This window comes from Ictalurus punctatus, chromosome 3 (assembly GCF_001660625.3).
Source record: "Ictalurus punctatus breed USDA103 chromosome 3, Coco_2.0, whole genome shotgun sequence".
Lineage (NCBI taxonomy): Eukaryota > Metazoa > Chordata > Actinopteri > Siluriformes > Ictaluridae > Ictalurus > Ictalurus punctatus.
Window position 1 is genome coordinate 30991817 of NC_030418.2, and position 26105 is coordinate 31017921.

A 26105-nucleotide genomic window follows, 5' to 3' on the forward strand; every position below is an offset into this window, starting at 1 on the left:
TATCACGATTCTACCGTAGTACCGGTATACCGTGTGTGTGTGTGTGTGTGTGTGTGTGTGTTACCCTAGTATCTGCTCCATTCGACTGTTCCTCATTACATTAAATCCGATGTAAAACATATTTATTCTCCCTGCCATTTGAAAGTCTTTAAACTCTATAGTATCAGTTCTTTGGTATATCACTTTGGCTGGCACTTTTTATCTTTTAATTTTTTAATACTGCATTTTGAGGAGCTCAGTTTCGGAGACAGGTTTCATTTCACTCACTTTATACGAAGATTTATAATACGTCTTTATACCGCTGAGAAATGTGTCAGGTCCTTTAAGAGTAGAGACACTGATTTGTGAAACGTGTGGCAGGAATTTAGTGGGAAAAGAAACTCCAATAGACAAGGTCAGAGAAGTGTTTGGTACAGAAGAGAAAATAGATCATGAAAGAGAGCCTCGAGCATGAGGTAAGGAAGAATATATAAGAAAAGCAAAACAACATATTTGAAATAAAATAAGAGCGGTACTGATTAGGTAATATCGAGTTCCCCGTTGGATAAGGGTGAAAGAAGTGAACTTGATAGAGAAACCCGTTCGGAAACACATCACTGTACGAGGAATGATCACAGAGAACAGGTAAAGGGTGTCAAAATGTAAAACTTGTTGGACATTTAGTTCTCAAAGCTGCACTAGTCTAGCCAGAAACAAAAGCTGAAAGCCCTGAGAGGCCTTCAATGCCCTAAAACGCCCAGAAATCCAATACCATGCACTAGAGCAAAAGAAGGCGTGGCTGTAGGTTTTTATTCTGAACAGAGGCACACCTAATTCCACGTGTTTAAATCATTAAACACGACTGCAACCGTAAACCTGCAGCCACGCTGACCCAGTGCATAACCAGCACTAATCACTTTCTGAGAAGACACAGGAAGTCCAAGATGTAAATATGAGCAGAAAGCAGCACGCGAGCTGGAAAGCTACAATATTGTTCGTATTGCAAAAGTGTAACATTATTATAAATGGTCTGCACTTATATAGCGCTTTTCTCCAAAGTGCTTTGCACTGTGTCTCATTCACCCATTCACATACACACTCGCACACCAATGGTAGCAGAGCTGCCATGCAAGGCACTAACTTGCCATCGGGAGCAACTTGGGGTTCAGTGTCTTGCCCAAGCACACGTCGGTATGTGGAGTCACGTGGGCAGGGAATCGAACCACCAACCCTACGATTAGTGGACAACCCGCTCTACCACCTGATCCGCATACTGTCTATAGGTCATGTACAGAAACGGCACAAACGCAACGGTCTTAGCTGTGACTAGCCGAGTTACATATACATGCATTTACACTTCCTGCCTGCAACTTGTTTTGGTGCACTGATTGCTTTCTGAACCCCTTCGTGAACCTCTGGATAGTTTTCAATCCGATCCAAATCGGTCATATCGGTCATTTTTATGGACTGCACGTACACACGTCTGGAAAGAATGTGTTGCATTTCACCGTCTATAAAATGACAGGAAGAAATAATCCCATGTAATATACAGTATATCCTATCTGAATGTGCAAAGATTCCATTATATCCCGTGGGAGATGATGTTTTGGATGAGTAATTGAAAAGTGAAACCAAGTTAGTGGCTGAATTTCCTCTTCTTCATGGTGTGGCGACTGGGTAACACACAGTACCGTTTTCCCCTTAGCATCACAAACACGAAAAACCAGACTCCAGTTAAAAACAGGAGGAAGTAAACAAAACCAACAGTGTGCTCATGTTTGATCACATGACCTTTCTAACCTTTTGTTCAAACTCTCTTCCTCAACTGACAGCATTAGTGGTAGTTATCATTTTTGGTCTGCTAAAAATGTTCCAAAAAGTTCTGATCTCCATTTGATCGATTTGGAGGTTTTCGTCAAATATTTATTTAGCTTCAAAGCACGAACATGCAACAGTGGACTGATTCCATCTTGCCATGCTTAACACGGAGCAATAACTGATAGAAAACGATACATATAAACTTTTAAAAGAACTTTTTAAAAGAAGTGACACTTCTTCCAGAGATTTAAGGGTAAGTTATTGACTTTAGATTACACATATTACGGTCAACAACTTGTACAGCTCTACACCAAGTGCTTATACTAAAGGTGAAAACAATCAGTTCAGATTAAAGAGAGATTTACGTAGTACGCATGGAATGTTCGCGTGAGATCGCGTGCTAATCCGTCATAATCGCTACAGACGTCTTCCATCAATGCTATGTACGCTATGACAGACATGCAGTCCGTCCAGAAATACATTTCTGTCCAAATAGCGCTTTTCTAGTGATTTTCTACATTGACAGACATATTTTTTGACACCCTTAGTGACAGACATATACGATCTGTGTTTCAGTTTTTCCAGTGATTGCATCATTTCTCAATGTCCCACACTTAAGATGTGGTATTTTGCAAAGATGACAGTGTCAAGTATTTGATGACGGTGGTTTATAGATCTGAATCACAGTGGATCACGACGTACTGTATGGAAATGTCATCACATTGAGTCATTAGGTGCTTTACGTGCTTTCACACACTGGATCAGAGATTGAGGTGCATATCTTCTTGGAAGAACAGACACACACTTCTAATAGAAACCTTTTCATAATGTGAGAACGGAGCATGAATACAAATACAACGAGCTCAGGTTTCTTAATTATCAACTTGTCTCTGTCTTTGGCTGAGTGCCGTATCTCTGACCGAGAGCGTAACACATGCTACACACTACAGGAGGCCAATTAATGTTTCATCAAAGACAATGGCAGGAGAGTTTATACGCCGGCTTTGTAATTAAACCGAATTTGTTGCTGTAAGCTGTTGTAAAGGGAAACCGTTTAAAAAGCAAAGAATTCAGAACGGCCAAACGGCATAGAAAACGGAACTCTCGCACGAAATTGGAAAGAGTTTAAGTGTAAGAGGGGGAAGAAAAAGTGTGTGCTTTTATCTGATCCAACTGTAGCATGGGAAGATTATGCAGAAGCATGGTAGCATTTTGTCGGTTTGTGTGTGTGGTCTGTGGTCTTCAACCATGACAATACTTCTGAGAACAAAAAAAAGAACAGTTCAAAAAGTGTCAACAGTCTCAAAACAGCTAAGCACACATACACTGCTACTGGAAAAAAAAACAACAACAACAAAAAAAAACATAGTTAAACACTGTATTAACCAATTAGTTTTGTTTAAACTGTAGGGAATACAATTATTATTTTTTTTTAAAGAGAGAGAGGAAGAGAGAGAGAAACGGAGCACTGTAAAACTGGATTAGTTCATTTAACTCAAAAGATTCGAGGAAAATAATTACCTCAAAATTTTGAAGTTGATAAATCAATTACTTTTAAGCCAAATACACTTAAATTACAAAGTTTGACTTAATGTCTTTTTTGTTATATTTAAGTGTATTTGGCTTAAAGAAATTGATGCATCAACTTAAACATTTTGAGGTAATTAGTTTCCTCGAATTTTTTGAGTTAAACGAACTTATCCGGTTTTACAGTATTGAATAGGTACAAGTGATAAATGTTGTAAGACTACAATCACTTTAATTAGGCACACCCATACTATATATAAATATATATAAATACACACCCACACACACATAATTGTCTTATAATTAATACCAACACTGTCTACAAGACTTTTACATATAGTCTTTACTGATTTACCTTCCAACTGTTTCTGCATTAATAAAGCACTCATTTAGAGTCCCATTACGATCTGAGACAGACTAGTTAACACATCCTTGAGTACAAAGGTTCAAGTAAGTGACAGTGTACTGTTCGGCGCTACACTGTCACTTACTGTGCCTACGGTCCTGTTTTAGTACTTACTGTACTGTCTTGTGTTTGCACATGTTTGCACGTGCACTTAGTGTAGAATGTGTAAGTCTTATTGAGTTCTGTCTCGTCTCATGTGGTTAGTGTGTTGTTTTACGTAGCACCGTGGTCCTGGAAGAACGTTGTTTCGTTTCACTGTGTACTGTACCAGCTGTACGTGGTTGAAATGACAATAAAGCCACTTGACTTGACTTGATAGACGGATGTGTTTCACATACACTCCTGACACAACCCTTAGATTTGGTCAAGCTTTCATTTTCAGTTCACACACTACAAACGTGTTTCATTAGTATGTCATTCTAATGAAAACATACCCTTACCTAGATAGGAATCCATTCACGTTCAGAGACATCCAGATACAAGCACCAGTTATCATCCACGCTCATGCAGACACGTTTAATCCACATTCACACACACGCTAAAACGTCAACACAGTGGCCGAAGCTTCTGTTCACATCTGCTGAGGGAATAAAGCTGTGTGGAGGTGTTACGCAGCCTGCAAAGGAATTCCCTGCTTGTCCCTGCATGTCATTAACTCATCAACCTCCTCACCGCCTCCTCTTTTCCTTCTAACCGCCACCCTTCTCTGTGTTCTTACCTCATCTTGTATTCTCCTCCTGCAGATGCAGCAATACAGACAGCAAGCCATAGTCTCTCTCTCTCTCTCTCTCTCTCTCTCTCTCTCTCTCTCTCGCTCTCGCTCTCTCTCTCTCTTCAGAGCATGGCTGGAGACATGGTCATATCTTCAAGTGTGCTGTTAAACTGTGTATACATGAGAGATCTTCAAGGAAAACTAAACATTTTGAATGTATTCACAAGGTGTCTAGAGGTATCCTTAAATTTTAGCACCACTACAAATCAAATTTTACGATGTGCGGCAAGATATCAAATCTGAAAAAGTGGCGGGGAAAAAAAAAAACCCCAAAAAAACGCCTGACAATGAAGGCACATCGTATAAGACATCATAAAATCGACCTAATAATAAGTAGAGTCGCTCCAGGATTTTACAATCGCAGGAATGAACGCAAAATCACGATTTTTCAAAATGATCTCGCCAATTCAAGCACCAACAATAATAATAATAATAATAATAAAAAAGAATAAAAAAAGTCCACAAGGTGCATCACAAAGTAAAAAGCATTTTTTGCCACAACATTCATGTAAAAAACTCTGTGAAATCCTGTATGGACTGTCATAATAATAATAATAATAATAATAATAATAATAATAATAATAATAATTCATAAATAAATTAACCAGATTAAGATTCGTTGTATGTTGATAACTTTAACTCAAAAATGTCTGACATTTCTGACGTGCACTTTTAAAACCCCAGACACCCTGGAATTCATGAGAGAGTACATTTCAGAGTCAGAAGTGGCTTTCAGATCAAACTCCACGGGCTTCCCATTAATCCCGGCCCTCGAAGCGAGCTTTTTGTGCAAAATCCTCTTTCGTTCAAAGTATCCTTTCACATTCAGAGGTCTCAAAGTCCAGTCCCACAGTCTCCATCCAGTCGCAGTCAGCTGTTGAGTGAGATTCCCAAATGTGCCGCATTAAGAGCTCTTCAGAGGCCGGGCCGACCTCCGTGTCATAGCAGAAGCAGATTGAAAACACACACACATGCACAAATTCACACGCACACAGAGAGAGCATTGTGCCAATAGGCTACACACTCTGCACCACTGGCTGTGTGCTCGAGTGCAGCGGATGCCCCACATCAGCATCACATAAACTCCTATGGGTCAAAGGTCAGCATGAGCGAGTGTTTTATTAGTGTTATCTTTTTTCTCAGCTTATAGCCACTTCCCTTTTCTCAGGTCTCACATGATCTGTGCAGCGCCAGCTGTCTCTCTCTCTCTCACACACACACACACACACACACACACACACACAGAACCTGATAACACACGTCAGTGGAGGTTCATGTTGATCAAATACTTATTTACTTACTGCCTCAGCTGCTCAAAAACAAAACACAAACACACACAGATGATAAGGATGAGCTGAGTCACAGTGGTCTAAAAGGAGAACAGACAGACTGCATTCTTGGCCATTAATGCCACAAAACAGTGTGAGCAAGCTACATTTCCTTATTTCTGAAGAGAAAATGGTCTGCCTCTCAGGGAAATGATCTGAAATTGGTTTCCCAGAAAAAAAAAAAAAAAAAAGGCACAGATGGATGAAGTCCTGCATGTGAACTGACGTCAACACCACCATTAGTGGTAATGATCAGAGGAACAACAGTGGATATAGATGTACCAGGGATATCGGATGTATTCAGTGCCCTAACATTTTTATTATTTCCAAAGCGTAGCAGTCGAATGCACTCATGCTTGTTGAACATCCCGTTCCTCCCAGTCTCCACTCTTCGCTTGGGAGATTTGTGTCCCTTCAGCTCCAAGAGCATTCGTGAGGTCGAGTGAGAAATCCTGATGCACAGTTGGCGTTCCAAAGTCAGCACAAAAGTTTTGAGGTTGAGGGCAGGGCTCTTGGTAAAGCACGTCTTTATACCGTAGACCAGAACATGTCGGAACGAGTTTTTTCTCCTTAGTTCCATTGAAGGGAAATCCTAAATCTGCAGCATACAAAGTCATGTATGCTGTACTTTTCAACAGTTTTGAGAAGACCTACACATGGGTGTGACGGTTCGGTGTCCACACACTTTTGGCCATATTGTGTATCGAATAGTATCCTCTTTAGGGTGGTTCCAGAAGAGCAGACGTATGACAGAGAAAGAATGTCCAGTTTTTAACTTGTGTTTAATCTCTAGTGGGTCTGTTAAAGGAAAGGACTCGGGCATGGAGTCATTATATTTTAATTATAATGCTAAAGGATTAACTGGTGTTGAAATAGCACTTTTAATATAAATTCAATTAAGGACAAAGAATTAATCATCAGCAACAATAATAATCAGCATCATGCTAACACCAAGTAAAGCTGAATGAGCAACTTGTGGAAAGTATTGAGGTATTTTACTTGACAGCAGACTACGTTAAACAGCTAACATTAAATATATTTTTACAAAAATTTCAACTTCAATTTAAAAACATTTCCATTTGACATGACTTTATTGGTTTTCAAATTGGGGTTAAGGGCCTGTGAAACATATCCAGGTGGTCCATGATTATTTTAATCTTGTTACAGTAGGGGCACATCTGCCTCGTACCTCCGGGGTTGGGGGTTCGAATCCTGATTCCGCCCTGTGTGCACGGAGCACACTCTCCCCATGCTTCAAAGGCATCCTCCGGGTACTCTGGTTTCTTCCTCCAGCCTATAGTGTGTGAATGTGTGTGCAATTGTACCCTGTGATGGGTTGCCAACCCATCCAGGGTGTCCCCTGCCTTGTGCCCCGATATCCCTGGGATAGGCTCCAGGCTCCTCACGACCTTGTGTAGGATAATCAGTACAGAAAACGGATAGATGATATTTATCATCAAGGTCTTGTATTTATTTTCTGTCACTTGAATTGGTCACTTGAATTTAGTCCAAACCTCAATAACATTAAAATACGTCAGCCTATTAATCATGTAAACTTGGATTTGACTCCAATAAATAGCCAGGATATTATTGTATTATTGTATCTGGCTGCAAAACAGATTAAGAACTGTTACCCCAGGCATAAAGGATTGCCAATATGCCCATATCTATCTAATATTACAAATAATTCAAGCAGTATTAGAGGTAGTCTCTGCTGTAAAACAAAACAAAACAAAACAGAAAGCTAAAGTTAAAATAAAACAGGTCAGTGATGCTCACAGATCCAAGACACAACTAGGAGAAATGTCTGGAAATAAGCAGCACAGGTGTGCCACAGTCTCGCAGCAGTCCTGACACCTGCTCCGTCAAATTTAAGGCAGAATAAATCAGCAGCTGGCCGGTCAGACAGAGCCATCAGTCACCCTGCTGTACACTCTCCTTACAGCCATTTATATAGCTGTCATTAATTTGCTACATCAGATTTATGAACGTATGGAGCTAGGCTTACAGTAGATTAATTCTGACAAGCCCACCAAAGCCTTTTCACAGGCAATGAAGCGACCACCAGCATGGTCACCGGGGAAGGAAATCATTATCGCAGTAACAATTAGAAAGAAAATGTTTTCTTGCTTTTGCATATGTGTGGCGAATCATACTTCTAAACGTAAATGAGATGGTTTGGGTTTTGTAAAAGTCATGAATAGTGCATTAGCCACTCTGATATCAAAGATGAGATCAAAACACATGTGTTTCAAGAGAGAGAGAGAAAAATAGAGAGGGAGCCAGGGAGAGCACGAGAGAGAACAAGAGAGAGAGGGAGAGAGAGAGAGAGAGAGAGAGAAGTGGGAGTAGCAGTTCAGGGCATCTAATGGTTTGTTTGTCTGTTTCTCTTTAAAACCTTTCGCTGTTGTCTTGAATGTTGTCATGATCTACGTCTCAAATCAAAAACTCTGACACTGTATACATTCAAACATATTCACTACTCTCGAAAATCCAGAAGGCTGCTACACGAAACAGACCGATCTGGAGATTTGAAGGCTATAAGAGAGGTACTTCAATTCAAACACCAACTATAATAGTGTTAGTACTCGATAACGGTCTACAGTAGTACATATGTGTGCGATTTGAGACACAACGCTAGTTTGTTTGAAGACATGGATAGACAAAGGAAAACATGCCCGTTCCTATTGGTGAATTCTACACCTAGTACACATATTACACTATTAACTGAATGTGACTCGGAGTTACAATTTAAAATATTAGCACGCAAAATCCATCTTTAATGGATTTCTCATTTGTAAAATCAATGAATAAAACAAAAGAGATTCTCTTGTGAGTTTCTCTTGTGACCCCGTATGAGGTCATGACCCAAGTCTTGGTATGTGATTTGAGACACAGCTAAAGAATAAACAGATCAGTGGTATTTATCATCGAAGTGCACGTGTAATTCATGTAGTCTGGATGGTAACACTGGGATGTAGGGTAATACAGGCAACCAAACTAAAAAACAAAACAAAAGATACCCTGTAGGTACATCCACATCCACTTGCACGTCCATTTCCTAAGCAGTAATCACTGGTATTTTAACAGTGACTGCATGAGCTGTTCTTACTTGCCATTTTCCAAACCCATAACCATTACGATTGTATCCCTCTGCTATCAGAATGATGGCGAAGCCTCTCATTGGCCAGTCTGTGTAACACCCTGGCATGTAATGCCAACAGTAGTTTCTTATCCAAAATGTCAGCCTCAGGGTTGCCATTTGGATTGACAGTCTTCAGGCCAATTCCTGTTAACAAATAAAAAGCAAACCAATTCTCTGCTTATTGAAGCTATAAACGTGATTGTTATAATGAGTAAATCAATGACATATCAACCATTATTTTTCCATCCGAGAATGACGAAACAAAGCCAACTGACTCTCTACGGAAGTATGATTGGGGGGCACACGGCTTAGTGTTTAGCACATTCACCTCACACCTCCAGGGTCGGGGGTTCGATTCCCACCGTGGCCCTGTGTGTGCGGAGTATGCATGTTCTCCCCGTGATGTTAGGGTTTCCTCCCAGTCGTGCATGGTAGGCTGATTGCAAAGTGTCTATAGTGAATGTGAATGTGTATGTGATTGTGCTCTGTGATAGACTGGCACCCTGCTCCATGCTCCCTGGGATAGGCTCCAGGTTTCCCCGTGACCCTGAAAAGGATAAGTGGTATAGAAGAAGATGGATGGATGGATGGATGGATTGGACATACCCAATAGACCGACACACCATCACCATACACCTCGACAGGTTCCACTACAGAGAGCGTTCACGGAAGGAGATCAGAATCAGTCAAGCGCAGGATTCACCTGTGATCTGCTAATACAGTTGGCCGCTAATCCGTCTGAGCGGGTGATACCATAACAATCAGCGATATGAAAGACGAGTGAAAAAGGACCTGCGTAATTAAATTCCCAATTGGAAAATCCATTACCGGATTGATCCGAGTAAATCCCGTCTCGAGAACCGGAATGAGATTTGAAGAAGAAAGGGGTTTAATTGAAAAGAAATTAGCAGTGTACTTTAGATAACATGTCTCATGAGTTCTGCGAATAACAACACACCATGTTATCGTTCTATATAAAGTCCAGTGATAGGAATAAAGCGCTTACTCAGCACTTGGCACTAGTTGACTCCTGAACTGAGATCTGATCATGTCTCTTATGAGTTTGTGTGTGTGTGTGTGTGTGTGAGTGTGTGTGTGTTTGCATGTACTTGTTCTCACTTGCCTCAGGGCTAAACTGCATCTCCTTGTGGTTGCTTTGTGAACAAGTCAGCACTTTTTTTTTAATTAGACAGAGTGTTTAGATTTACACGGCTGCGTTTAATTGGCATTGCTGTTTTGTGCTCTGAAGAATGAAGGCGTCCTCAAGCACAGAATTTATTTATTTCACAGCCAACTATCCACCCTAATAGCCTACCATTCGGCGATACACTAGATAAATATGTTTGTGTTAATACAGTGCCTTGTGCGAGGAAGATTGAGCAGCTGGCAAATTCTGCCCTGAAGTACAACATATAGCCAATGACAATTGAAAGTAGCAGAATACATTTAGTTCATAAAAAAAATATATATATATATATATATATATATATATATATATATATATATATATATATATATATATATATATATATATCATAGAGTTCAAAGGAAGGATAAAAACCTATAAGACATTTAAAAAAAAAAAACCCTTTAAGTTTATGTTTCATATCCACATCACGCTATGCATACAGTATATTTCTTTATGTCTGTCCCTCAGGGCAGAGAGACCACTCCACCCTTACTCGTTCCCTCATAAACTTCAGCGTCAAGCCTCGGTACTTTTAACACTCCAGACAGACTTTGCATTTAAAAAAAAAAGCAGTCGATTAAACTGCGTTTTGTTCAGGGCCCTTCGCAGCCATCCGCCCATGTCTGGGCGTAAAATTGAGCGCCAGCTTTATTTTATTTGAGCGCCACATTTGTCTAACAACTTGCAGCCGACCAAGCTAATTCTCTCTCTGGAGGCCTGCCACACGCTGATATGTTGGCACTATAAAATCATGCAGCAGGGTTCCAAATAGCTTTTAATATTCCACACCATGGGGGAAAAAAAAACAAAAAAAACCCTGGACCGTCCTTCCCGGTGCCCTGTTAACAAACTAATTCACCATGTTTCACCTAAATGCTTCCAAAGGAGACTACTTTAACGAGAAGGGTTTCCACTGTACTACAAGAGTGCATTTTGGAGACCTTCGAAGAGATTTCATGGAGCACAAAATGAGAATACGGTTGCAATTATTAAAAAAAAAATATATATATATATTTATTGATATATATATTTTTTAACGCAGCAGAGACGGGGCCAGCCATTCACATGGAACTCAAGCTGCTGCTTCGAGCTCATTTTTCTGTTTAAACTGTTTGTGGACAGAAGAAAAAAAAAAGATTACTACTACACTCTCCAGGACAACTAGGACATCTGATAAAGTTGAACAGACGCCCCAGCCGCTGAGGCGCAGGAATCAGAAGCATAAAAGCCTACCAAGATGTGATAATCGCAAGTATAACTCACTGGCTCACACCTAGAAGAGGATGAAGGGAGGACAGGCATATTGCTATGACTGCGGTGATACAGGAGTGCTTATCGAGGTGATTCCATTCAAATATTTCTCACGTTTAAACAGATTTTATGGAAAGATGACAGAAAAAAATATATAAGTATAGCATCATAGGCTGGATTGTGGATTGTGCACTACTCTGGAAAAGTACTGAGTCCATTTCAGTATGCAGTGTAGTGAAAATCGCATTCCATCATTCTTTACATTCTCTTTATAAGCATGCAAACATTTTCACTTCAGCCAATCTTAAAGGTGCATCAGATAAGATTAGTCATTTTTCCCCCCCGAAGATTAGATCTGTTGTGGATAAAAAAATCTAACCGGTTCAACACCTGAACCTGTTTTCCCGTAGCTCCGCCCCTAGGACCTTAGATGGCTTAGGTCCTAAACAGTATCTGAGATTAGACTGAATGTGTCCCAAACTGTAGTATGTTGAAATGAGCATCTCAGATGTACCCGGATGGCCTAGTGTTTCCGGTAGATTTTTGAAGTGCGGTTCCGTGGACACTTTTTTTCAGCTAATATTGCCCACAACTCCTTGCGCCAGGGAGGGAGGGATTTCTTTGGCGTTTTTTTTGTGGTTTGATTTTGACCACTTTTTAGAGAGGTGTAAATGAAATGTGGAAAAATACATGGAGGGAATTGTACAGTGTGATGGTGAAGGCAACAACGTGAAAGCTGCTGTTACAGAAAACTAAATCTGACCAATCAGAATCGAGAATTTAACAGTGACGTGGTATAAATGTCATTAATCCCTCGAGATACAGTATGTGTAGTGTCTGATATGCGTTTCTTTCGTTTTGCACTTGAGGCAGAAGGCTACTGTTGATAAAATACAATCAATGAGAGAAATTCTTTGCTAGCACTTTAGTATACTGTCTAAATCATCACAGTATTTGCCTTGAACAGTGCCGAGTTGTTCGATATATTACGGTTTCTTCTGTAGTTTCTGATTTTGTATGACACTGCTATCTGCAAATCTGGACAAATGATGGAGGTAGAAATCGTCACAGCCAGTTTGAAGCTGAATGGAAGAAGCTTCCATGTAAGTGCCCCTGACACCAGAAATACTGTGGTATACAATAGAGGGAAAAGGCTGAGGTTTTTCTACTATACTGCTGATGGGAAAAGAGTGCAGTGGGCAGCACTGACATTAACCATGTTATCTGTCAGGCCTAATGACCGTCTTACAGACATGACCTGAAATATAGGTGTAGAGATTGAACATAAAGCACTAGGGATGTAGAAATGCCTCAGAGGCAGAGGAGGACAGATTCAATCTGCCTGCACGTGCGCATACACACACACACACACACACACACTTACACTTTGTGATTTCCTTATAAATCACCAAGAAAGCCTTAGAAAAAGTTAGATATTTAAAAAAAAAAAAAAAAAAAAAAAAACTTGCCACCTGCCAATCTCTGCACATCTCTTGTCAAATGTCTTTCCTCCGTCCCACTCGTCTCTTCTCCTCCCTTCACCTAAAAGAAGAAAACCTCGAGAATGTGACAGCGACTAAACAATGTGGTGTCAAAAAAAGGGAGCAGGAGGGCTTTTCAGGCCGTCTGACAGGGAGGTGTTATCAGCCACCGAGCCCGGCTGTGCCCAGCCAGCCGACTCTGCTGTAATTGCTTCCATCGAGTGTCTCTGATTGAAGCTGTTTGCCATTCAGTGCTTATCTCTGAATGTGCACTCTGCTGATGGAGGCTCGGCCTGCGAAGGTAGCGTCAGCCCCACGCCAACCTCCGCTGGGATCTACAACCTGCCTGCAGCCGAAATCGCTATTCAAATACAGTAGCGGATATTTAGCATGGAGTAATGGATGGAGAGAGCGAGGGAAAGGGAGAGATCGAGGGAGAATAGGGACAAGACCTTGAACAGACCACAAAGGGAGAAGAAAGACACAGTCTCTATAATGAACAAATTTCTGCCGTCCAAAACTCTGAGCTTATTAGTTGAAACTTTTTTTTTTTCTTTTCAGAATTGATAGATGATTAGTATCAAACTTTAGTCAGTTCATTCTTATTATACCATGGTCTGTCTGAATACTCGATTCTGATTGGCTGGAAGGTGTGTGTTCAAACCGTACATACCACAGGTAGTTCTGGTCAGTTTAATCACCGTTCTAAATGAATGTGCTGCCTATGAACAACTGTAACCATAGTAACATACAGTTACAGCTGCATACAGTAGTTAAACTCACAGCTTCATTATTAGTAGAGACGCGGCACAGACGCAGGTAATTCATATACACACACAATCTCTCTCTCTCTCTCTAATAAATATTTATTATAATTTGTTCAATTAAATGTAATCTTATTGCACTACTTTATCTCTGTGTATGATTTAGAGTGGGCAGAATTCTAGATCTAACAACCAGTATATAAATTAACCGATATTTTATCCTTTCAGTGACATTTTGCACTGCAGATATCAATGACCGTTTTATCTTGCCAATGCTGGCACGGTAGAAGCGGGATAATCCACGGCTACGTGTGCGTTACACGATTTTAATGCTCTCCGCTTCACTTCGGGTGGTTCTTTGCCTTAAAATCGTGTAACGCACAGCTAGCCGTGGATTATCCCTTACTTATACCACGGCGATGCTGAATTCTAAAAACAAACAAACAAGCAAACAAACAAACAAACAAAAGAAAAACGATTTGATTTGAGAATCAAATCTCATTTAAGTTTCCATAACAGTAGTTTTTGGCTGTAATTCAAATCAAATTCAAATTCTATTAGTCTCACACACAACCGTACACAGTATGACCTGCGGATGCGCCACATAATAAGGCTCAACTTAACATATTCATTCAAAAACGTGTTGTTATTTAACAATGAAACTTCGTTGACATGATGAAGTGTTACGTAACAAGGGTTATATTTAACGTTCATTTAGAGAGAGAGAGAGAAAACGAGAGGGAGCACAACATTAAATGTAACTTTGAAAAAGTGTTAAAGAGAGGAATAAAAGACTTAAAGACACGCTGCTATTGGAAAATAATCAGCTTCAGGATGGCAACAGTAACTCTGCTTCATGCCAGGCAGCATCACATAGGCACATTCACCCCGTTGTTGAATATTTTCCTACAAAACCACACCTCCAAGTGTTTTATTCATCAATTACTCAAGGATATTATTGAACACCGAGTGAAAAATACTTGAAGATTACAATTACACACCATTCGCTGCGTTCCCTTGAGTGGGTACGTCTTTAACGGCATGGTTCTGGAAGCATGGTACATTATCATCCATAATACTTTCATCTTTAAGATAGATTAGTTTTACTAGATTAGTAAATGTAATCGAGGGCAGCATGGTGGTGCGGTTTTAGAGTTGCGTGTTCATGTGTGTTTCCTCTTACCTAGCACAAGATCTCAATTGTGTGTGAGTGAGTGTATGATTGTGTCTTGCAATGGACTGGCAACCCATCAATGGTCCACCAAAACCCTGACCAGAATAAAGTTCTTACAGATGATGAGTTCTTTGCATTGTGATGTATTGACGCAATTTTCCCCAAATGACCAGAGACAGCTCAAACTGATGAGTCATATCCTGGATGTACATGTCAGCTTTACACCATCGTCGCAACTATCACTGACAGAAACCTCGTGGCACAGAGCCGAGTCTAGTAGGTTTAGTCATTACATTACTAGGAAGAGAATCTGCTCTGGGAAACTACAGACATGAGCAATAAGGCCTGAAGTAAATTCACATATTCACATACATGTCTGTATTTTTCAGATATGATTAGTAATCCTGTTTGAAAAATATCATTTGACCAAATTGTGTGAGAAACTTTGCCACCTTACAACTTCCAGGTTCCCAGTTCAATCCTGAGCTCAGGCTGCATTCTGTGTGGAATTATGCACGTTGTATGAGTGTGTTTGTGTGTGTGTGTGTGTGTGTGTGTGTGTGTGTGTGTGTGTGTGTGTGTGTGTGTGTTTCCTCCTGGTTCTCCATCCCCCTTCCAAAAACATGCCTGTAGGTCAATTGGCTACACTAGGTGTCCCCTAGGTGTGAATGCGTGTGTACATGTTGCCCTGTGATTGAGTGGTGTCCCATGGTGTATTCCTACACCATTCATGCTGTATTCCTGACTCATGCCCGGTATTCCCGGGAAAGGCTCCGGATCGACTCTGACCCTGACCAGAATAACGCACTTGTTAAAGATGACTGAATGAACGACTCGATTCCTTGTTTTCAAAAACCTTAACTGACCCGATAATACTTTATCCAAGGATATCTGAATGGCTGATGACTTATTCACACTATTTCTCGTCGTTCTAATATTATTTATATAATGTAAACAGCTTATACGGGTTCAGGCCGTTGCTCATTCAGTACACAAGGGTCTGGAAATGGAAAGCATTTGATGCACAGGTATGTAATCATGTCTCAGGAGGAAGAAAGGCCATGGAGGTCAGGCCTTCAGAGACAGAGAGAGAGACAGAACATTACTGAAAAGCTGGAGTATGACTGACAGTCTGACAGTACCACACTGACTCACAGGAAGAAGTAAGCACAGGGTCAAGAGGTGCACTGGAACAATACCGAGTGCCGTATGCAGCTTGAATATGGACTGTGTTCTATAAATCTACGGTTGGTTTAAATGGCTGAGTATACAGACTGCTATTAACACAGGTGATGTTCAACTCATGGCCCCATTATAAAACTGAATGGCACATATTGTGTGATATCTGAAAAAAAAAAAAGTCCTGTCTGGAGCAAATCACATCAGAGGCTGTAAGAAGAGAAGGAAAAAGTGCCAGACCTTGCATAAAAATAATAAATACTACCCTACAATCCAAGCAAATATAGATTATTTTTCATTCATGGCCCGAAAACTGACTGAACGGAGCAAAATCTTCTAATAACTAACAATATCTCCAAGTGTAAATTCATATGATTAAAATGAAACCATGTTAGTTTGAGTTTTTTCGTATTTATTTATTTATTTATTTATTTATTTATTTTAATTTTTTTTTTTTAAGAGAGGCAATTACAAACAAGCGATCTCGCCCAGATGGCCTCGGTACAGTTTCAGTCAAACTCTTGTGCATTAATATTGCACTGAGAAAGCAATTCATTCCTGAATCGACTCAAACACAGGAAGTGAACCGAACATTCCATGTGTTGCTGGTTGTGGATGAGCCGCGAGGAACAAACTGTTATGTGCTGCGCTGACGTGATGCTTTCTGGAGATCTGGACTGATCTGAACAACAACCAAATCAAAACAGTGAATGCGATACACACAATGTTTTAAACTGCTAATTATCTAGTAATATAGTGAGCACAGATATTTTTTTAGGATTTCTATGCAGCCTTGGCAAAGGTGTGCTTACTTTTTTTAATCATTAAGCTTCTGGCCACTGAATGAAGACCCCGAACAAGCAAGAGTATTAACTCAGATTCAGACTTAGAATCAGACTAACAGGTGTGAAAGCACCTTAAAAGTGTACATCATCAGAAAATTGCAAGTTAAGCTTGATCTTACGAATGAGCTGTATTCATGCAAATAAAACACTCCTATTTGACTATCACCCCATCACCCTACAGTATTACTCTTTATTATTACTGTTCTCTTATAAGGCATTTAAAGACAAATTATGGGTGCTTTAGCAGTATGATTTTCACTGGTAATGTGAAACCTAGAAAGCAATAATCTGCTACTCAGGTCAAATGGAAGCAAAAGTCTCCTTGTTAAATCTCAGTAATATTATTTATTATTGGTACGGTGGCTTAGTGGTTATCACGTTTTTCTCGCACCTCCGGGGTTGGGGGTTCGAATCGCGCCTCCGCCCTGTGTGCGCGGAGTTTGCATGTTCTCGCCGTGCCTCCATGGTTTCCTCCGGGTACTCTGGTTTCCTCCCCCAGTCCAAAGACATGCGTTGTAGACTGATTGGCATGTCCAAATAGTGTGTGAATGTGTGTGCGTTTGTACCCTGCGATGGGTTGGCACCCCATCCAGGGTGTCCCCTGCCTTGAGCCCAGAGTTCCCTGGGATAGGCTCCAGACTCCCCCACGACCCTATGTAGGATAAGTGGTATGAGAAATGGATGGAATGGATGAATGGATTTATTATATATACACCATTATTACAACTTGAAGCATTTTCAAACCTACACATTGACTACTTCTCTTCTGAAAGTCCACCACCTCTAAATACATCACACAACACATCTGGGATTTGAAACCAAACCTTCCACATCTATATCAGTAAAATGTGGAAGAGGCTGTATCCAGAAACAGTGTATCTTAATGAACAGAAACACTACTGTCAGACAAAGAACTCTACAAACACTAGGCAGAGGGAGTGCTGTATAAAGTCAGCGGGGGTTCACCATATCATTTATACGGGATCAGATTTAATCTGCTTATCGTGGAGAGCATTAGGGCATCAGCAATCAGCGTTATGCAATAAAGAAGGCCACCAACTACGGACTGCTGCTGCGGGGCTGTCTCTTTCGTTCTCTATCTATCTTTCAGGCCATCTATGTTTGTTAATATATATGCATGAGCTTTTGTTTGATCTCCCACATCTCCTGCCCTCCATTCTCTCACTTTCTCTCCCTCAGTCTCTGCTCTATCACACTCACGCTCATCTTTGATCTCCTCTCCCACTGCTCCGACTGCCGACTGTGTGTGTGTGTGTGTGTGTGTGTGTGTGTGTGTGTGTGTGTGTGGATGAAGCCAATACATCACAGAAACTCTTGTGTGAACAAATTTATATAAGCAAGGCTAATGAGTGCATTTGTGTGTGTGTGTGTGCGTGCGTAAGTGTGTATGGACAAACACATTTGCAAGCATTAACGTGTGCATGAGATAATGGTATGGATGTGTATGACTACTGAAATGGTGTGATGTTGCAGTCACTGGCTATTAGAAGTACTGTAAGCATCAGTTCCCTACCTAAGTCGTGTAAGAACGTCCCTTCAAGTCAAATACAAACAATTTGTGATATCAGAGTTTCTGACAACTGCACACCTGCTCATTCATGTAGTTATCCAATCAGCCAATCGTGTCGCAGAAGAGCAATGCATAAAACCATGCAGACACATGTCATAGCCATGTCATAGATATGTCAAGGGCTACATTTAATGTTCACTCCATATACCAGAATCAGGAAACGTGTGATCAGAGTGATTTGGTTGTTGGTGGCGGAACGGGCTGGTTTGAGTATTTCAGAAACTGCTGATCTCTTGGGTTTTCACACACTATAGATTCTAGAGTTTGCACAGAATGGTGGGAATTACAAACAAACAAAAAATAAACATACAGTGAGAGGCGGGTCTGTTGGCAAAATGCCTTGTAATGGGAGAAATCAGAGGAAAATCGCCAGACTGGTTCAAGCTGATGGAAAGGCTACGGTAACTCAAATAACCACTCTTTACAGCCGTGGTGAGCAGAAAAGTATCCTGGACTGCACAACAGAAGAAGACTGCATCAGATTCCACTGCTGTCAGCCAAGAACAGGAATCTGAGCCTACACTGGTTACACAGGCTCACAGAAAATTGACATATTGGACAAATATTGCCAATTGTAAATAACTGGAAAAAGTTATAACATTTTCATTTTTTTTTGCAATTTGCTCTGGGAATAGAGGAATTAAACAGCGTCATGCTTTTAGAAGGTAATAATCAGCATAGTTGATGTTGTACCGTTAAATACCCTTCGCTTCACGGTGCCTCATCACCTCGTCGTTGAATATTTTCCTATAACAGCATGGAATGTTATGTTTTGTTCCTTACATCTCAAAGCACTGAATACACTATATTCGGCTGTGGATCAGGTGGTAGAGCGGGTTGTCCACTAATCGTAGGGTTGGCGGTTCGATTCCTGGCCCACGTGACTCCACATACCGAAGTGTCCTTGGGCAAGACACTGAACCCCAAGTTGCTCCTGATGGCAAGTTAACTCTGCTACCATTGGTGTATGGGTGAATGAGAACCAGTGTAAAGAGCTTTGGATAAAAGTGCTATATAAGCGCATACCATTTACACTATATGCATTTGCATGACAGCAGAAGTCATTAGAAGCACAAGTAACTAACTAATGCTAGTGATGCACATCTGAATTATAATTTAAACTATCTGAGAAACATGTAAAAGCAGCATCAGGTGGCATGTGACGCATGATCTTAAGAGAAATTATGTATTTTAAATAGTAAAAAAAAAAAGAGTTAAAAGTAAGAAGAAGAAAAAAGAAACGATATGACCTCTAACCCCACTTAGAACCATAAAGTTGAACGTAACTTCTTATTTCTCAGGTGAGTCATGCAAATTACAGACTTGCAAGAGTGAAATTAGGTTGACTTTGATTGAAGGCACTTAAAAAGCACTCTTGGTGCTCTTGAGAGTGTGTCTGAACACATTCGTCTTCTTCTGTCTTGACAATGGCCAAATGTGTGTTGGCTTCTGTTCTGGCTCATATGAGCAGCACACAACCGGTGCATCAGAAATAAGCACAGCGTGAGGCCAGGAGCACTCATTTCTAAAACAGCTCAGTCACACTCCGAGACAAGAGAAATTACTGTATGATTACCCATGATACCGTTCCACGGGCAGCCGTGACACATTCATTAAAGCAGCGGACAGTGGATAATTGCTTTCTACCGACAACAAGTTGCATGGCCGATAATAGTCTTGACGTTTTAACGGTTCCCTATGGGAGGTAAATGAGCACTAAAAGGATGAGAAATCTTATCAGGATTCACCACATGCGTCTCTTCTTCTCTTTTAATTCTCTCTTTCTTTCTTCCTTTCCTCATCTCTTTTGCATCCTTCAATCTAATTGCGGTTGTAATATATAGCCCTGTTAAGTGTTTTATGTGTTTGTGCTGGGCCAGGAGCTAATTTGCTAATTGAACCTTGAAGAAAACAAAACAAAACAAAACAAAGCTTTTCAGTGGGTTTAAGGCCAGGACTACACATTACACACATACACACACCTATACTGATGTTTATTGTCTCACCAAAATCGGTTGATCCCTAGATAAGACTACACAAATATGGTGAAATCCCCTGAGTAATCTTTGAAAAGTCAGCATAGAAAGTGTGCAAGATCAATTCCCATGATGCACCATTTCTCCACTCGGAAGAACTGCTGACCACAACTGTCGAACCTTCCCTCTGGCACATCCAATAGCATCAAGAAGCCCTCTTTCTACAATCAGACCCCTGTCACCCTCTTCTCGAACTCTGCCTTCAGCCCTCCGTCTTATGCTCCCTCTGCCTCTTGTTCTTCCTGCTCACTTATTCATGCAGACTCAGCGGGCTCACTTATTCATGCGAGCTTGCTATGCTTAGTGCCAGAGCTGCAGGCGAGAAGGAAATGGTGCTCAGATGAAACATGAAGCGCAAAGGCTCTGTTCGAGATGTCGAAACACTGGATGGCAAAAGTTATAAAAAACCTCCCTCTGTCTTTTGTCAGACAAATGCAGGGTATAAAGTTTGGCACGGTGACTCTGTTTTCAGGTCACTCGCTGCGCTAGTAATATAGTCATCTTCTTAAAAAGCCTCGTGTGCCTGTGGGTGTTCGGCTTGGAGAAAAGCGTTTTTAGAATGATACTCTCTCACAACACACGCTGTTTTTGCTCAAATAGCCTTCTGATCCAGAAAGAGAGATCAAGCAAACACATCCCAGCTGATGGCATTTAAAGGCTCGGAAACAAAGCGTTCTCTAAACTCGTCATGTCTGCTGGAGCACACAGAGAAGGAACGTTGATGCTACTTCAACCACTGGGAATGAAACAGTTTGAAACTTCACAAGGCCCCATATGGACCTCTGTCTAATGCCTGGCATGCAGAGATCCCTAGAGATGCAATGTTCTAAGACTTTCAGCACACAGCAAAAAAAAAAGAAAAGAAAATTGGTTTATTTCTTAGATCCAATTTTAGACTAAGTGTCCACTCTGCATATTACAAATGACCAAATTTTTCCCACACAAATTGGCTGTTATAATAATAATCATAAAATGATAATGAGTCTTTATTGGTCACATATACAGTAGAGCACAGTGAAATTGCTTCCTTCGCATACCCCAGCCTGTCAGGAAGCTGGGATCAGAGCGCAGGGTCAGCCATGATACAGCGCTCCTGGAGCAGAGAGGGTTAAGGGCCTTGCTCAAGGGCCCAACAGTGGCAGCTTGGCAGTGCTGGGGCTTGAACCCCCAACCTTCCGATCAGTAACCCAGAGCCTTAACCGCTAAGCCAGCACTTCACCGAATATAATACAACAACTAGTCCAAGGCAAATGAAAGTTAGCAAACTAGCCAGGTATAAACAATGGATTAAACAGCATATGTTTGCATTCATTTATTCATCATCAGTAACCAGAGAGTGCCTGACTAGCTCAGTTCGTAGAGCACGGGACTCTTGATCTCAGCGTGGGTTTGAGCCCCATGCTGGGTGCCAACCCCAGCCCCTGAGGATATACAGACTTACTCACTTAGTCTAAATTTGGATTTCAGAAATGAACCAAAGTTCCTTTGCTGTGTGCTGAAAATCTTAGAACATTTCATCTCTTGGGGAACCTGCATGCCAGGCATTCGACAGGTCCATAAGGGGCCTCGTGATGTTCCTAACTGTTTCAATCCAAGTGGTTAAAGTAGCATCAGCGGTCCTTCTCTGTGTGCCCAGATAAATGGGGAGGGTTGCATCAGGAACGGGATCCAGCGTAAAACTTGCGCCAGAACTAAACATGCGTACGGGTGATCCACTCTGGCAACCCTGAACGGTTGCAGCCAAAAGTGGGATTCATCTTCAGTAAGTACTTTATTCTGGTCAGGGTTGCAGTGGATCCAGAACCTTTCCCAGAACACTGGGTGGAAGGTGGGAATACACACTGGATGGGAGACCCAGTCCATCCTAGGGCATCACGCACACACATTCACATATCCACCACCAGAACCTGGAGGAAACACACAAGGACACAGGGAGAACATGCCAAACTCCACACAGAGAGTGACCTGAGCTCAGGATCAAACGACAGACCCTGGAACACTACCTGTTGAGCCAGATTATGCTTGAAATAATAAAGAAAATATTCCAGTCAGGGTTCTGAACACACTGTATATGACACATACCAACAAAACGAATATGTTTTTTAAACAGAGAAAGATGAACGGACATCAGTGATTTGGCCCTGGCCCAGACTCAGGATCTCTCTTCCTACAACCAGCCTTCAATTCTGCTTTTCATCTACAGTGCAATGATGTTCTTGGCACTAACTTTTGATGTCAAGAACTGCAGCACACTAAGCAATGTGATTTGACCTGATGCCAAGCCAGCCTTATCTCAAGAAGATTGCCTTAACTCTCTCCGATCATTAGCTGTCATTCAAGAGGAGAAACAAGAAGACTCTTAGCTAGAACTGTTAACTATGCACTATAACATTCTGATCATCACACTGTGACAAATATAGCAGCTTGACCTGTGCTCACAAGGAGAAAAAAGGTACAAACACTTGTCACTGGGGTCGTACCTTTAGACATACAAGCATAGATGTACGTGATCGTAATTGAAGTATAATTGTATAACCCACTGTACATTGGCATTGTTTTACCTCTATAGAATGGGTATTAACAAAGATGCAGGACTATAATTAAACATAGACTTATACAGAATCTAGTTAACGAAAGCTACGACACTGAAAGTGGTGATAGAATCATAATAATGTGTTAAAAAAATGCGTCGAATTATGAAGTAGTCAAATAAATCAGCGTTGCCGGTAGTAGCGTGTACACGGCATAAGGAATGCAAAGCCTGGCTGCACCGTCAGGCTCTGAAATGAGACATTAATAACAAACTCATGTTCATTAGACATGCACTGCAGAGGCCAAACAAGGTTACACTTTCCAGAGAGCAGGAGGGAGTGTCTAGCAGCACTCTGATATTAGAGGAAAGTGGATGCAAACTGAGCTGGGTGCTTGTGCACCCTGGACCATTGGGTCTGAATGGAGCAGAACACCATCTATTAACACTCTCTGCCTAATTATGGCTCGCATCTCTGACATCTCCTGTGCTGAACTTAATGGCCATAAAGCCATTTAAAAACCCCACATGTAGCACATCAGCTGGTAGTAATAGGTGTAGCTGTAATTAAAGATCCAATTAGGAAAAGCAGATCTGCGATACTGTAGCAACAAAACAGTTGCTGAACTCCTCGAGACAGCCGTCTTATGCCATAAATAAATTCAAATTAACCTTACGCGTGGCATCACTGAGGTGAAGACAGCGATATATTTGTTCAGCTTGATGACCTTAAGAGCAGCCATTTAATTAGAATGTTGGTGCATTGGACATGGACCCTCTTGCTTCCTTCCAACTCTTCCCAAGGTTAATTAACACGTACAAGCAAACAAGCATGTAAAACCATTCCATCGAGGACATGCTTATTTGCAGTGACAGTCCTGATCCTCATAGGCCGTGATGAATTTAAAAGAGCGTCTTGTATCCCTCATATACCCTAGTGGATATATTTTGTTGCTCCAATCATAAACACTTCCCATGCACATCCTAGGATTCATTCATACGCTATATTAGAGATGGCACCAGTATCAGTATCCTGCTGATAATCCTCAAAAATGGTGGATCGGATATCAGAGAAAATCCGATCACGATCGGATATTGGATCGTGTTAAAAATGGCAAAGATTGGAGCTGGGTTTGGGGAAGTCATTTCTTTTTGGGAAGTGGAAATATATATTAAACGTAAAAAAAAAAAAAAAAAAAAGAACGGAATCGAGTGGTGAAATTTGATTTCATGGCACATTGCCTCCCAAAAAATATTGAAGAATACTGATGAATAATGCAATATAATGAATTAAATACAAATGGTTGATTTCAGGTAGTCTTCATTAAAACGTACTGTTTTTGGGGTCTGGAGCAGAGATACCACAAAACTAGTAACACCTTTTGGAAACATTTAAATGAGAAAGAAAATAAATAAATAAATAAATAAATAAATAAATAAACAACAACATCTGCCTCATTCAGGAAAGGTTCATCCATCAACCCCATATGCAAGTCATGCTGCCTGCTTTATATTGCGTGTTACTCATGAAGGACCGAACCTTTTTTCACTCTTCGGCACAACAGAGCTGAAAAATCCCACATTCAGAATAGGATCATAATCATAAATACTGTTTTCCCTTTTAACTCATTTCCATTGAAACTATTCAAGGATTTTTTTTTTTTTTGAGAGTCTGGAGCCCCAAAACACATTCTGTTAAATCTCTGTGAAGGCTATTCAGGGGCCGGAAACATGCTTGTTACATTAGAAAAGAAAGAAAAGTACATTAATGCAATTGTATATCTCTTTTTATTTCCTTTGCAAGGATAAACTGAATGGGATTCTTGCTCAGCATGAGCACAAAGAAACAGCTTTGGTGCTACTTACCATCTGGTGGTGCTTGTCCTTCACATCATAGACGCTGAGCTTGATGAGGCTGTCCTCGTAGACGGGCCAATCGGGCGACAAACTCACACCAGTCAGGAACAGAGGATCTCTTGTTCCCTGCCAGGAGAGAAAAGACGACATGGAGTATGTAAGAAAAGGGTCTCGGAAAACTTAAGGGCTGGTGAGTGAGTTAACAGCTGTGCACAGTTCGCTACACATACAGGGGCTCGATCCCCGCTCAGTCTGAGAGTACTAGAGAAGAGATGGGGGTGGCTTGGGAAAGAAAGTGTTCTGGCTACAATCCGACTCTGGCGTAGTGGAGATGGACACGCTTTAATAGCTATGTGTGAATTTTGATCAGTGAGCGTTTATCTAGACAAGGACTCGGGATGAAAAATGAAGAGACTCCAGCAGAGAGACACAGGCACCCCACTATGATAAACCCAAATCCACTCCACCTCAAACAGCATCTGTTTATGCTCGGAGACCTCACTCGCTCTCAGAGCTGGCCTCAGATCAGCTTCCAGAATGCCATGCTCTTCTATGTGGGCATATATGGTGCGTTTTGATCAATCTGGGACCTGTTCTCTGGGGAACGAGGCATTTATTCTGGCACTTCCTTAAGCCATGGGGTGTGTCAGGAACACAAGATCCTTGTGAGATTGAGCAAAGGGGGATAATGAGCAGCAATTACACACACAAACCCAACCCACCCACACACACACACACACACATAAGATCTAAAAGCCCAGTAAACACTACTACAAGCCATTTAGGTGAAAAAGATCCTGTCTTGGGTGCGATAACGCTTTGAAACACGAAACTTGGTCATGGACAAAAGCAGATCTGCAATTAGTCAAGCCAGGATCAATAACTGCGCAGTCTATCCATTTAGTTATGTTTATTGATGTTGCAGACATCTTCTTCTTTGCAGAGTATCGCCTTTAGGTCTTTCAGCATTTTGGAGATTGTGGAACTAATCGATAGACTAAATGAAGCAGCAGGAAACCGGCATCAGTGTAGGATGAAAACAAAACAAAAACAAAAACAAAAACAAAAAAAACACTAACAGACACAGCACAAACTACCAAACATGACTACTAATCACAACGATAATATGTACGCCATGGCCAGTTAAACAACTTGATAACTTTCGTTATTCCCGATACGATACATATTACAATTCTGTATTTGAATACATCAAATATTTTGTATTTTATGTCG

At 41.0% G+C, this 26105-nt stretch overlaps 1 protein-coding gene across 5 annotated transcripts in view; it reads right to left on the reverse strand.

The window, feature by feature from the left end:
* Positions 1-26105, reverse strand: part of inpp4b (inositol polyphosphate-4-phosphatase type II B) — a 224684-nt gene that overhangs the window by 140856 nt on the left and 57723 nt on the right. For 4 of the 5 annotated variants that reach the window (XM_017463589.3, XM_047153914.2, XM_047153919.2 and 1 more), the window contains one exon: positions 24882-24998. In XM_017463589.3, coding sequence (XP_017319078.1) covers positions 24882-24998 — 117 coding nt within the window. Of the gene's footprint in view, positions 1-4170; positions 4363-24881; positions 24999-26105 lie in introns of those variants that run through there. The other variant, XM_047153922.2, reaches the window with a different exon arrangement.